The following is a 13094-nucleotide window of genomic DNA, read 5'->3' as shown; positions in this document are numbered from 1 at the left end:
GCATTCGATGAGGCAATTGGATGTGGCGATATATCTACACCCATTTTATATAGAGCAACGAGAGAGAGTTGTTTGGCTAATCCAAGATCTAAATGCCAGTGTCTAATGATTACACTTTCCGGTGCCCGGAGAGCAATAAATAAATTGCCGAGAGTACAAAATTGATATGTTTTCCGATTCTCGGTCATAAATTAAGCTGGCGAAACCTTAGACTTTAAACTATGGCGACTATATAAGTGTGTGTGTGTCTGTATGTAAATTAATCAGACAAATATTAAGAATAATTAACTGTCAATGCAACAAATGCACAATAAATTAGAGTGCATGCAAATTGTGCACTGACTGAGGCAATTTAATATTTATTTGCTTTTTGTTTTTTTTTTCAGCTGGTAAGCAAATTAATGCCCAATAAAAACGGAGACGGCAATTAAGCTTGGCTGGATACTGTTGAATGAATTTCATAAGCCGCACTCTGGCCCAACCACCCACTAATATTCGAGATACGCGATTCTTGGCCTTAAGAAAAATGCGCGCCAAACAAAAGACTTAGGCAGCGAACTTGTTTGCCGCGTGGGTGTTGAAAGGCAACGCGTTGCGCCCACACAAAGCGGTTGTTGTTGCTGTTGGTGTTGTTGCTGTTGCTGTTGCTGCAACTTCTGTTGCTGCCGTGTAGTTGTTGCTGTTGCTGCTGTTGTTGCTGCTGCGCGTGCTTTGTTGTTGTTTGATTCATGGTTTCGATTTGACTCGCAGGTGGATTCTGCGATATTGATATGCCACCAAGAATATATTGCACTACTGCCCACATTCCAAGCAAAAGATACTGGGTATCTGATATTCGGTATTCGGTATCGCTATCGGTAACACACTCACACTCACTGTCTGTTTTTTTTTTTTAATTTGCTCTCTTATTTCTTTTTTTTTTTTTGAGACCTCCTCCGATCGATCGATTGGTTTTCGGTTACAATACCATACGATATGTTATGGATCGCGAGCGGCTATTACGGAATCGGACTCGAATGCGATACGATCCTACTCCGACAGCGTGATACGACTGACTAAAGGCCAGGCAGCCAGGTATACCTTTACCGCCAGGTATGACAGCCGCTGCGACGTCGCCAGTCGGCAATCCGCAGTTGTTGCGTCGGCCAGTTGGAACACAGATACTCACGCACACAGCCACGTACGTATATATCTCATATCAGTTCAAAATGGTTGGAATCCGCGCCTGTCGCAATATTCTGAGCGGTGCGGGGAGGGGTGCGGCGGGGGGAAAAGGGGTGGGGAGGGGCCGGACGGACAGGGCGTTGCAGCTGCCGCAGCAGCAATATTAAAAAATAGCTGCACTGGCTGCATAAAGTCTGAGCTCCCTAACTTGGATGGCTAATCACTCATAAGATGAGCTTCTGTTTTGGTCGAATTACTTTATAAGCCTTTAAAAAAATAGTAGGTCTGTTTACTTTCAGTAGTTTGAATATTTTAGTTTATAAAACCAAGTAACTTATATTCATTAAATTATATTATTATGATATGTGGGATACATATTTCTAAATTTGTAATGCCTATGAAATAACGTTTTGGAGGAAACCTTAAATCATTTTTAATAAAACGAAATTTGTTTGATAATTAAAAAAGTAAAGAATGGAATTTATGGATTATTTTTTGGAACTTTGTCTTCAAATTTAAAAAATTAGGGAAATCTTTGTATAACCCTCTTAATAGTTAGATCAAAAAAAAATTTAAGATACTGAATAAGCCCTATATAAGCCTCCAAAGCAGAAAGAATGGAATTTAGATATTATTTTTTTGGAACTTTGTCTTCAAATTTAAAAAATTAGTGATATTTTTGTATAACCCTCCTAATAGTTAGATCAAAAAAATTTTAGATATAGAATAAGCTTAGTATAAGCCTCCAAAATAAATAATCTTCTGAAAACAGCAGAGAGTATATATACTCTATAGATAGATAAAAATAAATTTTGCTTTCTTCCCTAAGCTCAATTATTTTTTGTTTTTAGGCAATCTCTAGTCTGTTTTATGGAATACAGACTGTAGCTGCACTTGCTGCACTCATGGCGGCAAATCGCAGCCAAATCGAAGCTGGGTCGAAGGAAAAGGAAGGCGATCGCCGGAAGTGCACACTTATCGCTGCCGATTGTCGCCCAGAGTTTGCTACTGCAATTTCCCCATTTAATTATGGTTGTTCCTTTTTTTTTCTCCGCGTGTGAAGCTTCCAACATGCAACTCGAACTTGAGCAAAGGAAGTGGTTCGATGCGAGAGCGAGATGGCGCATATAGAGCAAAGGCCTTGGCGAGAGCGAGAGCACCATACAAATCAAGCAGCGATCGTATAACAGCTCAATGAGTGTATAACAGTTGGTCATGCAGCAGCAATTGTTGTTGTTGCTAATGTAGTTGTTGTTATTGTTATTGTTGCTATTTCAATAGAACCGAGCGAACGACGACAACAACAACAACTACAAAAAAAACCAACGCTGATTCGTATTGGCTGCAACCACCAATACTCATTTCACTCATATATACACTCACTCACACCAATTGACAGACCAATTGCAGGTCTGTTAGACAGCAGCAACAGCAACAACAACAATTGTAGCAGCAGCAGCAACATCAGCTAGCAGCAACAACAACAACAACATATCGTTAATTGATGTAGCACACAGGATGCGCCGCTGATTGGGGTTGTCCACTCCACTGATGAGGATTGTGAATGGGCAGTGGGAATGGGTCTTATGGCATGGGTCTTATGGCATGGGTCTCGAAATGGCATTCGCAATGGGATCGCTTGGGCTGCCGATCTAAGGCAAAGCTTATCCGCAAATACAAATTTATATTGCATATTGCATGCTATGTACACGGAGAGAAATTGCAGATGCAATATATATATAATACATATCAAGAGGGTTTATAACTGCCCCTTATAAAATTGTTGATCTTGAGCAATTAATTATATGGTTTTACAAACCCTTATGAATATTATATTGAATTTGCCTATTTCTTATCTTGAAAATATGTTATCTAAAAATATGAATATTAAGTTACTTAAACACTGAAAGATATATCTGCAGCACTAAGAAGTCATCAGTAAAGTCTTAGAAATTTTGAATGTGTATATGATATTATTTTAAGCGTACGTTATACACCATGTAAATTGTATTAAAATTTTTTTAATGGGCGTAAATGTTGTTATATTTTTAAGCAATATTGAGGAATTTCAAAGGAAGTCTTGTTGTTTTTAATATTTTTAACTATAATTTGTATAAAAAGTTTTTGTTTCTAATATTTGTAAGCTATAATTTTTAGGAAGTCTTGCTGTTTTTAATATTTCCAACTAATGTAGTGTAACTAATGTAATGTAATGTCTAAAATGTAGAAGGTATTACTTTAAGAAAAACATTTTATATAATTTGTATAAAATGTTTTTGTTTTCAATATTTGTAAACTATTTTTTGTAGATGTAAAAGTAATACATTCTACATTTTAGACTTTAAGCGGGTAATAAAAAACGTTTTATATACCTATTTTAAAAGAAGTCTTATAATATTTAAACCCTATGTTCCAAATACTGAATATTAGACTTATTTGATTATCATATAATGCGATTTCCCATTTTTCAATTATAAAATATATAAGGTCCTGATATCGCAGGTTTCTCCCTGTGTAGAAGTGTTTGCTAAATTGAAATTTGCGTGCGTGTCCATTAATTTGTGCCCTAAGAGAGCTTCCAGCTGAGAGGACTCAGCCATTGTGAAGCCACCTTTCCTTACAGATTTGTTTGATTTGTTTTTTGTGATTTCTGTATGTTTGCTAGGAATATTTTTTGTTTTCTTTAACAATTAGTATTATAAGTTTGTCCTACCTTTTGCGTTATCACCGAACCCGGCCCGTTTGCTGTTGTTGCACCGGTGATGTTGCCATTCTTGGGATCCTTGCGCAAGTCTTCGGGCTCTCGTTTGATGCTAATTAGCTGCTGCTGTTGCGCCGAGGAGGCAAGTGAGCCCGTGCCAGCGGCACTACCAATATCGCCGGGATGTTGCTGCTGCTGGTGTTGCTGCTGCTGCTGCTGTTGCTGCTGCTGCTGCTGCTGCTGGTGATGCGAGATCGTTGTCGTGGAGACAACGCCGGTTGTGGTGACCGTCGCCGTTGACGAGGTGTGCGAGCCGAGCAGAAAGCCTTGAATCTCATTTTGCGATAGGCCAGATACGTCGATAGGTGTGGTCTGGCCATTGAGCTTTCCACTGCTGATCAAAAATTCACAGAGACAGAAAGAGAAGGAGAACGAGCGCCATGTAGAGCATTAGTTGGTGTTTAATAGGTGTTATTATAATCGTAATCGAACTATGCAAAGTATCCCATACTAACAAGAATTTGTCGTGTCTTAAAATAATAAGTAAACAACACTATATATTGCCAACATATGTTGTATGTTATAAAAATATTTTTAACTTGTTATGTTGCTCAATCAATACTTAAATTTTAATATTATAAGCACTACCATTTTTAAGCACTTCTTTAATTTTAGACTTTTATGTCCAACAGTTTTTGCAGCCAATTGAGATACCCCAAAAATTCCTTTTCATTAAGCATATCATATAAAATTTTCATTAAAAGACAACTGAAATTTGATATTTTCATAAAAAAATTGTTTATAAAATTACAGCGATATTTGTTTCTAAAAATTTAGATTCCCCAAAAATTCCTTTTCATAAAGCATTTCATATAAAATTGTAATAAAAAGACAACTGAAACTGAATTCTGTTATTTAATATTTTCACAAAATGAAATTTGATTTTTTCTTTAAAAAATGTTTATAAAACTATAGCGATATCTATTTCTAAAAATCAAGTTTTTCTTTTTTTTTTGGATATGATAAGATATGTTATTATTAAAAAGAAAAATGAAATAGTTTTGATTGACCACTTAAAACAATAACAATATTTTCTAATCCCCCAAGTTCACAGCCCACTTTTCCAGTTAGAGCTATATTTCCCACCTTCCAGTAATAGCACCCAATTGCTTGGCACAATCCGACACCCCCACAAATGGAATAACTCCATTAGGCCGCTTATCAATCAAACCCGCGCTCGCCAATCACCTGGCCAATCATGCAATCAAGCCGGGCAACTGCGGCAAGGCAAGGCTAATTTCATTCACCGGAGCCGGAGACACCTGTGCGCTGCTCACAAAACCTGGATGCCCGCCCAAATGGGAGCAATCGGGGCAACAACCAGCCACCATTAACCAGAATCCAGCCTGCAGCAAGTGCAAAAAAGATACAAAACACAAAACCAGACAGAAAAACCTGGCACAACGACAACAGCAACACAGCCAAACCACCAGCAACATCAGCCTCAACATCAACAACAACTGCTTTTGGCCAGCATCCAGCTCGGGTTGGCAACACACATATATATATATATGTATATAGGAAAAATAAAAACAAACCGGGCTGTGGCGAAAGAGACGGGGAATTAGCGGCATCCCCCAAGACATGATATGATGCCTTGCCCCTTCGATTCATTCGATCTTTCGATCTCTTATCGCTTTATCGCCGACAACTCTAGGAAGAGTCGTAAATTAGCCGCGATGATGCCTGTCGCCGTCTGTGATAATCGAATATGGATAACTTTTGGCATTTTTCCAGGGGTTTCGGTTAGAGGGGGCAAATATATATGGCGGGGTAAAACGACCTAGAGGGAGACAACACTCCCGGGCACCAAGGTCAAACAAACAGACAAAAAAGCAAACTAAACCAAAAATCCTGGCAGCTGGAAAACCGGATTCGTTTGCGGATTTATTTCCACCAAGTACTCAGACACAATTAAAGCTCTTTTGAGGGAAACCCCGCCCTTTGACCAGGAAAAAGGGCAACCATCAAATTTTGGGCAAATTGTGCAGCAAAGTGAGGAGATATTCGGTATAGGTCGGTGGTTCTTTGGGATAAACAATATTAAATAACATATTCATAAGGAGTTTTGTAAAAAATGGCGGTTTTGAAAAAGTAAGTATTTGTGTTTTGTAAATAAATGTTTATATCTTTTAGATCTTCAAGTTCTACCTAAAATTATTTCTAAGATAACTTTTTTCAAAAAGGAATGTTCTTAGATCTTCTTCTTATGATCCACCCATAAAAATCCTTCAAACTTCTGTTTCCTTATAATGTCCTTTCAAAAAATACTCAATATTTCTGTATCAATACAAGAATTGGCCTACATTCATTCTTAGATAAAGGGATCTGAACTGATCTGATTTTCTTATGCAAAACTTGATTCTAGTTCTGGGACTGGTTCTCTGCTGATTGATTATTCTGCTTTGTTTTGATTACTCCATTCTATACTCCTGTTTTCATATTATTGTTCTGTTTTTATAGGTCTGTTTTTAAGTCTAAGAATTTTAAAATGGCATTTTAAATATAAGATCTTAAGTTGTTGATGTGATTTTGGTATCCATTTACTATCTATATAATCTGTTTTTCAATCTTAAAATTCTTTTGTTCAGTACAAGATCTTAATTTGTTTTGCTGTCTAGAACCTTTTTTAACATTTTCATTCTTTATCATATCTTAGAAAACATCTTTCTTCACACCCCATCAGATCTGTTCAATTGAGCAATCTGGTTAATAGAGTTTATACGAATCCATCAGATATAGCCCATTTTCAGCAAGCTTTTCGACAATTTGTCTTAATTTGTGCATAGATATTGATTGCATATATGCAAATTCCAAGCGTTACTGAAATTGCGCCACACCTTGGCTCACACAGATACGAATTCTGGGCGCGTGTGTGTGTGCGTTCTTCCGTTAGCAGCTGTTGCAAGCGATTTCATTCGGTTCTTTCGGCTCTTTTTTTACCACCGTATCGTTTCGAGGTTTTATTTTTATTATTTTTTTTCTTTTTTTTGGCATTGCTCAAGTTGACAACGCTGCGATTGCGATCGCTTGCCCCATTTTGTGGCACTTGTCTCCCTCGTGCCCGGTGTCCCGGTTTTTCACCCGAAGTTGTTTTCTGGCTTCTCGGACTTTTCTGTATCGCTGTTCTGTCCACAAAATTACAAATAAAAAAATAAAAAAAACCGAGAGACAAACAACAAAACGGACATCGACATGGGTACAAAAAAAAAAAGAAGGAAAATAAAAATGTTTTTTGTTTTTATGTTCTGCAGAACATTTTCGCTATTAAAAATGACACTCGGATTGCCCGCGTTATAACATTTTTTCTTTACCTTACTTTTTTCGTAATGCGATATGTGACCGATGTGGTCGCTGTACGCCGTTTATTCCGCTTTTTAGGGTCAGGCCGTGTAAATCACGTAGCGGATATGGGGAAGCGAGAATATACACACATTTATTAGATAGCCAAAGTGCTGCCCATATCGCCGTCTTTCGGCTTTTAATTGTGTTTCTAAGCCAAGTGCCGAGACGCGCGACCTTTTCCAGGCCCCCTTTTTCCAGCAGAAATGCCGAAATGCCGAACTACGGTTACCACTACGGTTTGGTTTCGTTGGGTTTGGGTTTCATCACGGCTCCAGCTCGGCTCCATAAAACGAAACCGAAGCAAAGAACTCGCCAGCAATCCATGTGGGTTTGCCTCTGGGATTGGGTTTGGTCGTGGTCTTGGTCTTGGGATTGGGTTTGGACTTGAGTTTGGGTTTCATAACCCCAAACGAGGCAACGTGCCGCGCTTTTTTCGCGCACTTCCAAGAACTGAATAAAGGCTGCACTTAAACACAAGTCATTTCGACAGAAAGAGAATATATTTTTAATAACGTAAAGTTATGAAATATTAAAACAAACGTTTTTGAACATATTATCTTTCGGATTTTTAAAATTAGAAAATACTTTTATACAACACCTTTTAAAATTGCCTATAAGAAAGGGTTGTGTATTTCAACATTTTCAAAATATTAGAATGTGTTTTAATCAATATTCTCAATTTAAATAAGAATATGATAAGATCAACGCCATCTTATATCTTAATTAATATATTTTAATAACCTTAATATGGTTATTTTAAGAGTTTCTATGACTTTAAAAAGTCTTCCAGTTTCTAAGCACTCCTTCAGGTACCAACATTTCGAATTAGTATTTCTACATTTTTAAAATATTAAGAAAATATCAAATGAGCTTTGATCAATATTCACAATATAAATAAGAATATGATAAGAATCAACGCAATCTTAAAACTTAATTCATATATTTTAATAACCTTAATATAGTTGTAAATATTGTTATTTTAAGAGTTTCTATGACTTCAAAAAGTCTTTCAGTTTTTAAAACTTCAGGTACCAACTTTTCTAATTGGCAACAAAATGTTTACCATTTGAGTTGGTTTCCTTATAATATCTGGACTAACTTTGTTAATAAAACTTGTTTCTATGCCGAAATAAAATTTAAGACTTGTGAACGAAAGCTCATGTTTTATTGATGAATGGATACTACTTTGGTACAGTTTATTAGCTCATTAAAATAAAAGCAAGTAGAGCAAATGATTTAAAAGCAAGCGATATTTAAGAGCCAAAACATGATTTTCTGGAACTTAGACTCCTTGTTGAAAGTGGAGACTTACCTCCAGGGAAGATCAGAGACATGATTCTCCTTTTCGCCTTCGCTGCGATAATAGCTATACACTGGATAAGGACTATTTTGGGTGGGAGTGGGATGCGGATGCGTTAGTTGCTCCTGATCCCCGTTCAATTGGATCTCCGCAGCCACTGCTTGCATCAAACCAGCTGCAGTTAGGTGATGATTATGCGGATGCTGATGATGATCCTGCTGATGATGATGATGGTGGCTTAAGGGCAAAGCCAATCCCTGATCCTTCAGCGGATCACTCTGGTTGTAGTAATGATGGAGGAGTTGATGATCCTGCTGCTGGTTATCACTTTCCACATGACCCGAGTGCAGCGAATCCAAGCTGAAGCCTCGCCTGTTTTTTTTTAGTTTTAAGGGGTTTTTAAAAATTCAATCTGGGCGTGGCATCAAAAGAGACAGTCGCAGACAACGCCCATGTGCGTGCATTTTTTCGGTTTTTGGCAATCCAGCATCATTAGCATTTCCATTTCTATTTATTTACTATTTACATAATCAATTTCGGGCCAGGTGTGTGTTTTATTTTAATTTTTATTTCTGTTTGTGTGCGTCTCAGTTACGGATTTGTAAGTTTTGCGGCAACTTTTTACTGCTTTCGGCATCGGAATTGATTCGTTTAGCGCTATTAGCGCCATCAAATAAAAACCGAAAGAAAAAAAAAAAACAAAGAGCTTGGCCCGAAAAAAAGCGTCAATTTTTTGTTAACACTTTGCCCCGCCCCTGGACGCCGGCGAAGCCCCCCCTCCCCGCCATTCCGCCGCCGCCCATGGACTCTGCAAGTGGTCCGCAGCAGTCATTCACTAATTATTTATTTCCCATGAAGCTTTTTTTCACACCCGGCACTTGTAGAATGCAAGGGGTATGCTTGGTTTTTGCGAACTTATGCAACAGGAAAAAGGAAGTTGATCCGATTTTATTGCACCTAAAAACACCATGAGACCTAAAACCCAGTTAAATTTATCGCCTTTAGATTGGCTACTTAATTAATAAAATTTTAAGTGGATTTATGTGTGTAACAACAGATTAACTTTTATAAATTGATTGCCTTTTAATAAACCACTATATTTGGTTAAAATTATAAAAAAGGGGTTTTAAAGTATCAGTTGCAAAATATATACTGCAAAGATTTATCTGCACGTGAGATTATATGTAAAATAAATTTTATAACACCTGTTTTTCCAAGATATATAATTGGTTAAACCATAATTAGATTAAACAGCGTGGTAAAATAAATTATGTTTGACAAATTTATTTAATGAACAAAAATATAAGGAAATCGGACTTGAAAAAACTATTTTATATATAGTTTAACAACTAGTCATAACTTCTGATATACAATTAAAATTTGGTTGTGATATTATATTTATTAAATATTAAATTCATTTCAAGAACCATTAAAAATATTTGAAGATTGCCCCTTAAGGAATCCCCACCAAGTATGCTACTAAATTGTATCTTTATCTTCAATCCTTGGGGTACTTATCCATTCGAACCCCTTGATTTCACAACTTTTCCTTGATTTTTTTCGGGCTAAGTGCATGGATTGCGAACCCGTGATTAGGCCAACACCTCGGCCACTCGACCGCCTCCCTGGCGACTCCCCCTGGAGCGGTCCAATTGTGCAACAAGTAGCGAGCAGTTTGGCGAAAACAAAAACACAACAAATGCCGAACACAACCCTAAATGGCAACCCTGTGGCGCATTTGCTGCCACCTGAATGCGAATATTCTTATATGCACTATATGTATATTTTGCAAGAATGGAAAAGGAGGCAGGACGGCTGTGGTCTCGATGGCAATCTCGGGTTGTCGGGATCGCGAAATCTCAGAATCTCAGAATCTCGGGGCCTACCAACGCAGCCTGGGAAGTGCTGGCCCAAGGCAAGGTGATCCCTGGGCCGCCAACCGGTTCGCCAGATCCGCGGCAGCTGCCCTACAAACAAACTCATATATATTATAAATATATATGCATGTATATCCCTAATCCCAAGGCGTCCGTAACGGTTAAGGAAATCATTATTGATATTAGCAGAGGTTGTGCGGATCCAGAAGACAACGCAGCTTGCTCGGACACCGTCCGAGGAAGATAAAGGACGAGCCAGGTCCTTTGAGAACGGGGAGAAACAAAGCCGCTGATTTGCATAATGCTTTCAGCCGCTGAAAAGGATTCGTTCGGGATTCACATGCAAGTCCTTCGTCTTCGGCGACTTTCCTTGGGCACATTTGTCACGGCCGAGTGGCTGCACCTTTTTGTCATTGTTTCTCAACGTTGGACATCGCACCTCCGGCCCATTGAGACCGCTGTCCGTGTCCGGCGCGGCATTAACCACCCCTTTTATAAAAAAATATACCATCTACCATCTAACGGGTCCGAGGGTCCTGCGATGTAATTTGCATAAAAGCGGACATGGGCTTAGGTAAATCGCCCCGAATGGGCCTAAAGTTTTCAACCCCTTCGCTTGGTTAGCTGGAAGCTGCAGATTGATCGAGATTGTGTTGTTGTCTGGGGCGCAAACAATAACAGATATAGAAACGAAGGTCCATTAATTTCGTATGTCCCTTGTCCCTTGGGCGCATCCTTTGGGATGCCATCTGTTTCCCTCTTTTCTGACCGATCATCGCGAGCGAGTGTGGGAAACCTCTCAAGATTCTGATTGGATTGGAAAAATCAAAATGGAAATGGGAAACCTATCCACTCTTAAGCATTATTTTGGTCTCGGTTCGCTTTGTTGGTTTCTTTCTTTTATTTCCACTCATTTTACTTCTTTCTTTTTTTTTTTTTTTTGGTCTGTGTCATTTACATGATCATATTTTATGCAAATGGCCCCGGGATCTGCGGGGTATATATATGTATGTATATACAACATACGTATACGATGGCCAGCAGCGCTGTCGGGCGTGGGCAATAAATTTCTCATTCGTATCGCATTAATTACTACAATATTATCAGCAGATACAGCCGAAAGCCCGAGAGCTGCACACTCACAGATACAAAGATACATGGCGCTGCCATATTGGAAAAATAAGAAACAAAAAAAAAAACGGGAGATACGAGAGAGGTTCAGATGCGATACTCTCTATATGGTGCCTAGAGCAAAAGCTTTGCGGCAAGCTTATAAAAGTTACACAATCCGTAGGAGCACTACACACTCTTCAGATCCTTCAAGGCAGAAGTATCACTCATATATCATTCAATGCCTGCCAATGGACGTTGTCTGGGTTCTTTTTCGTTTTTATTATCCTTTATACCGTGGCTCGGACATCCAATCCGTGTATGATAAGGCATAATTCGTAGTGCTCGTCGCCTCCTGCATGGTTGATTTCAATAAAACTCAAGCTTTACGATCCCTGGGGATCATTCACTGATCAAGCTTTCCAACAGCTGATAACACTTCACCATGTTTTATTTATGCACTTTTTACCGCATTACCGAACCGAAAGATACACAGATACGTAGAGATTTTAACTTTAAGCGGATTACGCGCGTTCTTTTACTGATTTCCAGAGAACAACAACATTAAGTACATATAAACAAATATTGCCATATGTAAGTATGCTGTGGGATATATATATATAGATATATACACATATATATATAAACTTGATGCTGTTGTCGACCTTGTGGCTTTTCGATATCAACTGAAAACCACTTTGAGCGTTCGATAAACTTGTAGCGCCAATTCAGAGTTTTGGAGTGGAGTCGAGAGACTAAAATAACAACAAATTTTAAAAGCACCACCAGCAACAACAACAAAATGACAACAAATGCAACAACAACAACAACAAAATAATAATACAAGAACAACAGGCGACAGTCGAAAGCGTATGAGACGCTGAATTGTGTTAACATGTTTCTTTCTTGTCTCCTCAACGTCGTCCCCATCTACCTCTCTCTCTCACCATCTGTATGGCCCTCTCTTTCTTTCACTCTGTCGCCATCTCCCTCTTGAAATTGTTGCTGTTGTTGGTGTTGCTGCAGGTAGACTGCGCAGGTGAACAGGTTTGTTTTTGTATCAAAATGTCCAAACGCTGTTGCACCTTTTAATATTAATAATAATAAAATGAGCAGCAAGAAACAAAAAGGCAATAACAACAAGTGGGGAAAATTAATTGATTAACTAAAAGACTTGGGAATACTCTTTTAAGAAATGTAGATGTCAATGAAATCTTAAACATTTTATATCAGAAAGATACTATTTTACCCAAAGGTGACCAAAGTACTTAAACAAACCTTGAGTATAGGAAAATAATACGAACATTAGAAGTACCTAAGTGCAACTATCCTGTTTATAGAATTTTTGGTATGTGTCTAAAAATCCTTAAGGTTTATTGAGTTTCTTTAATTCTCACTTACTATTATTATAAAATTATAAATTATTAAAAATATTAAAATGTTTATACATACATATACAATATTCCAAAACATTCAGAACAAATTATATGTAGCATACTTATAGGTTTGAACATTCTTTCCAAACGTGCACAGAGAA

General features: G+C 38.0%; 1 protein-coding gene across 12 annotated transcripts in view; it reads right to left on the bottom strand.

Annotated features, from left to right (window-relative positions):
* LOC119549312 (protein grainyhead) overlaps positions 1 to 13094 on the bottom strand; it is a 50689-nt gene that overhangs the window by 23032 nt on the left and 14563 nt on the right. For 4 of the 12 annotated variants that reach the window (XM_037857280.1, XM_037857275.1, XM_037857281.1 and 1 more), the window contains exon 3: positions 3878 to 4259. In XM_037857280.1, the coding sequence (XP_037713208.1) occupies positions 3878 to 4259 (382 nt within the window). Of the gene's footprint in view, positions 1 to 870; positions 1059 to 3877; positions 4260 to 8582; positions 8943 to 11853; positions 12148 to 13094 lie in introns of those variants that run through there. The other 8 variants (XM_037857287.1, XM_037857276.1, XM_037857279.1 and 5 more) reach the window with 6 other exon arrangements.

This window comes from Drosophila subpulchrella, chromosome 2R (genome assembly GCF_014743375.2).
Source record: "Drosophila subpulchrella strain 33 F10 #4 breed RU33 chromosome 2R, RU_Dsub_v1.1 Primary Assembly, whole genome shotgun sequence".
Classification (NCBI taxonomy): Eukaryota; Metazoa; Arthropoda; class Insecta; order Diptera; family Drosophilidae; genus Drosophila; species Drosophila subpulchrella.
Note: the sequence above shows the minus strand (reverse complement) of the source record. Positions and strands in the feature narration are given on the sequence as shown.